The sequence below is a fragment of the Danio aesculapii genome, chromosome 6 (assembly GCF_903798145.1).
Source record: "Danio aesculapii chromosome 6, fDanAes4.1, whole genome shotgun sequence".
NCBI classification, from domain to species: domain Eukaryota; kingdom Metazoa; phylum Chordata; class Actinopteri; order Cypriniformes; family Danionidae; genus Danio; species Danio aesculapii.
In genome coordinates, this window is record NC_079440.1 from 31,598,402 (window position 1) to 31,601,940 (window position 3,539).

The following is a 3,539-nucleotide window of genomic DNA, read 5'->3' on the forward strand; positions in this document are numbered from 1 at the left end:
GACAATTGTTCTCATTTAGGAAATATTGGCCTGGGGGCCACTGCCTCAGACAGCGCGCTTATTTTCACTGATCTTCAAAACCGCTTGTCTTTTCATTTTCCTCTTGTTTAGACATTTCAGTAGCCCGGTGTGTTGTTTTAGTGATTGAGTGAATGATAAGATCAATTTGTTATGTTTCATATCCAACATAAACTTTTAATCAACGAATCTATGGTAGTTCCAAGGAAAACTAAGTCATAATAATAATAATAATAATAATAATAATAGGAGTAGTAGTAGTATGTATAATGTGTAGAATATGTATTATTGTTGTTGTTGTTGTTAATGTATTATTGTAACCTAATCGTCAGTTTAATCGCCAAAATATTTTGCATAAATAAGGCTTAACTTTAAGTGTACACATAAAAGCGTGCTTGCGATGTTTAAAATAAGAATTTGTCTTTTCTTCAGCCATCTGTCGTCTCTGAAGGATTGACGCTGGTAGATGTCAGGTTTTATTACAAAAAGGTTGAAGGGTCTGTGTTTGTAGACCTTCAACTAAATGGATTTGGGGAGGGAAGAGAGTCACCTCCTTTTCCTCCCCGATCTTTGTTTGTGTTGTAATATACATATTTTGGTAGGTATTATGTGGCTTTCTCAGAGCTGATTGGGCGCTCAGGTTGGCGCGTGAACGCCCTGCGATTATGTCAGATCGCGTGCAGAGCGAACCAGCCCAGCCTTTGAACTTCACCGCTTTTGGCTCTCATTCACGCGCTTCTCCTCATTTCCCAGCCAGGTGCTTCGCGGGGCGAGAATCCTCCGAGAAAAAAAGCGCGCAAACAGATCGCGGAAACTTCGCCTCCCGCGCTGGATTTTGTGGCGCGCGTGGCTGTTCTTCTCTCAGCCGAATAGTGTCGTTTTGAAGAGTCGTCATATTTCAACTAAACGACCAACACGGAAGAATTACTGGATTTTTTTCTTCTCTTCTCTCATTGATGTCGCTTTACTGCTCCTCCGGCTCTCCAGAACTGGCATGATCCGAGTCTGTCTGCAGGACAGGTGAATACCATTTTCTCTTGGTTGCTTGAAGAACTTTTTTTGTTGTTATTTTAGTAGGGAACTTGTAGACGGACGCAGTGAACATGTCAAAGCCGGCAGATCACATCAAGAGACCCATGAACGCCTTCATGGTCTGGTCAAGAGGCCAGAGAAGGAAAATGGCTCAAGAGAATCCCAAAATGCACAATTCCGAAATAAGCAAAAGACTCGGTGCCGAGTGGAAGCTGCTGTCTGAATCCGAGAAGCGACCGTACATCGACGAGGCCAAGAGGCTGAGGGCTCAGCACATGAAAGAACACCCAGACTACAAATACAGACCCAGGCGCAAACCCAAGAACCTCCTCAAGAAGGACAGGTACGTGTTTCCTCTGCCCTACCTGGGCGACACAGATCACCTGAAAGGACTTCCGGTCTCAGCCACGGACTCGCTCTTAGGTTCTTCGGAAAAAGCTCGTGCGTTCCTGCCACCTACATCTGCCCCTTACTCCTTCCTCGACCCGAGCCAGTTCAGCTCCAGCGCTATTCAGAAGATGACAGAGATGCCCCACACGTTGGCCACCAGCACTTTACCTTACGCATCATCTCTGGGATACCAGAACGGCGCATTCGGGAGCCTGGGTTGCCCCAGCCAGCACACCCACACCCACCCGTCGCCAACAAACCCGGGGTATGTGGTGCCGTGTAACTGCACCGCATGGTCGGCGTCGAGTTTACAGCCGCCTGTTGCTTACATACTGTTCCCAGGTATGACCAAGAGTGGGATTGACCCGTACTCTTCAGCACACGCCGCTGCTATGTGACTCCACCACAAACAAAACAAACAATCTCCTCTTTGAAAACTTGAATACAGCAATGCATGTACATAAGAAGAGAGGAATGATCGAGACATTTATACTACTGAAGCCGGTGGACACGAACTTTTTCACCATCTACGAGAAGTTCCTCGGATCCCAGCATGGATCTTGGAATAGATGTAAGGCAGGTGCCCAGAACTGTAAGAAATGTAAATGTTCAAACGTTTATTATTATGGCGACCGGATTTGGATGCCTTTAATTTTATTTATTATGTACAATTTGATGCTATAATAATGACAATTTTGTTTGAACAGTTAATATAATTGTTATTCTCCTCATATTATTATTATTATTATTTGAATGACTTTGATTTGCACAACTAACGGTTAGGATTCATGTTTCTTGTACAGCCTGTTGTATTTACCATTCTTTTTGGCACTCTGAAATTCAAATGAAACTACTATAAGGATTTCAAAGTGAGGAATTCAGCGTTTAATAGATTATACGGGTTATATTGTTTAGCATTATAAAAAAACGGCACCTAAAATTAGTCTATTTAAAATTTCAAGTGAAAAAATAATCATTATCTTTAAATATTTTTTATTTGGACATTTCTTTCTCTGTGGTTCAGTACTAGTCACTCGTTTATTTGATTTCAGAAACTACAAAGTTTGAAGCGAAGCAGTTCATGTTGTATTTTTTATCTGCGATGGTAACTTAAATCCTGTCATGTTAATGGAAAGGAAAATGTATCTAAAAGGGTGATACCTCGATTCTTTGTTCATTTGCCGAGCAAAGACATTTTGAATAAAGACAATCTGTCTTAAAAATTCATAACCTTTCTCATATTGCCTATTTAAACTAATATTGAATATTGTTGTTTACTATGCTGTTGTACGGTCGTGCCAACGGGCATGTCGGAAATAATGTGAACCCGAACACGCGTTTAATACCTTTTACTCATCCAGTTATAGCGTGTTTTATTTCTGCCTTTAAATCTAAGATCTTTTTTTTACGGGCAGATAGAAGTATACAGGCCTTACCTGCTTAGCATAAAACAGAAATTTATCTTACTCTGATTAGATATCTACAATAATTATCTTCTCATTCAGCACCGCTTAAATAATCCAGCGTTTCGGCCGAGGCTGTCTTAATAACCATCTGGCTTTTCGGCATAGATTTGAGATGAACTCTGTCAGCGCGTGGCGTTCCCGAATGCTCTTTAGGGACCGTCGGTCCAAATTAAATGGCAAAACAATTACTGTACAGGGACGCTCAGGGAAACTGAGGGCGAACATGAATTGTGATTTACTCCGAGACCCACAATAGGATGAAAATTGGACTGAAGAAGGGGTGGTACGCGTATGAGCCATGTCATCTAGTATTACAAAACAATTTACAATAAAACAATCGAACAAAGCGTCAGGTGCTTTTAAATGTGTGTCGATGCGGCGCCTACAAACACGCTGTGATACGTTGGAAATGACTGCAGATATTGACGCTGCCAGTTTGCATTACAATCTTTCTTTCTTTCTTTCTTTCTTTCTTTGCTCTGCAATTTTTGTCTATATATTTTTTTGTAAACACGCGCGAGTTGTTTATAGAGTGTAAAACTTTCTACATTGCATTCAAGTGTGTGTCGTGTCCCAGAAATAAGGTGATCACACTCTTTGATGTGTGTATGTTTCAGACGTTTCAGCCTTCAG

At 41.5% G+C, this 3,539-nt stretch overlaps 1 protein-coding gene across 1 annotated transcript; it reads left to right on the forward strand.

Annotated features, from left to right (window-relative positions):
- The first annotated feature begins 717 nt into the window (after positions 1 to 717).
- Positions 718 to 2,640, forward strand: sox14 (SRY-box transcription factor 14). Its single transcript, XM_056459971.1, has one exon. The coding sequence runs from the start codon at positions 1,122 to 1,124 to the stop codon at positions 1,836 to 1,838; it is 717 nt and encodes a 238-aa protein (XP_056315946.1). The 5' UTR covers positions 718 to 1,121; the 3' UTR covers positions 1,839 to 2,640.
- The last annotated feature ends 899 nt before the right edge of the window (positions 2,641 to 3,539 follow it).

Coding starts and splice junctions, on each gene's coding strand:
- sox14 (XM_056459971.1), top strand. CDS start 1,122: ATGTCAAAGCCGGCAGATCACATCAAGAGACCCATGAACGCCTTCATG.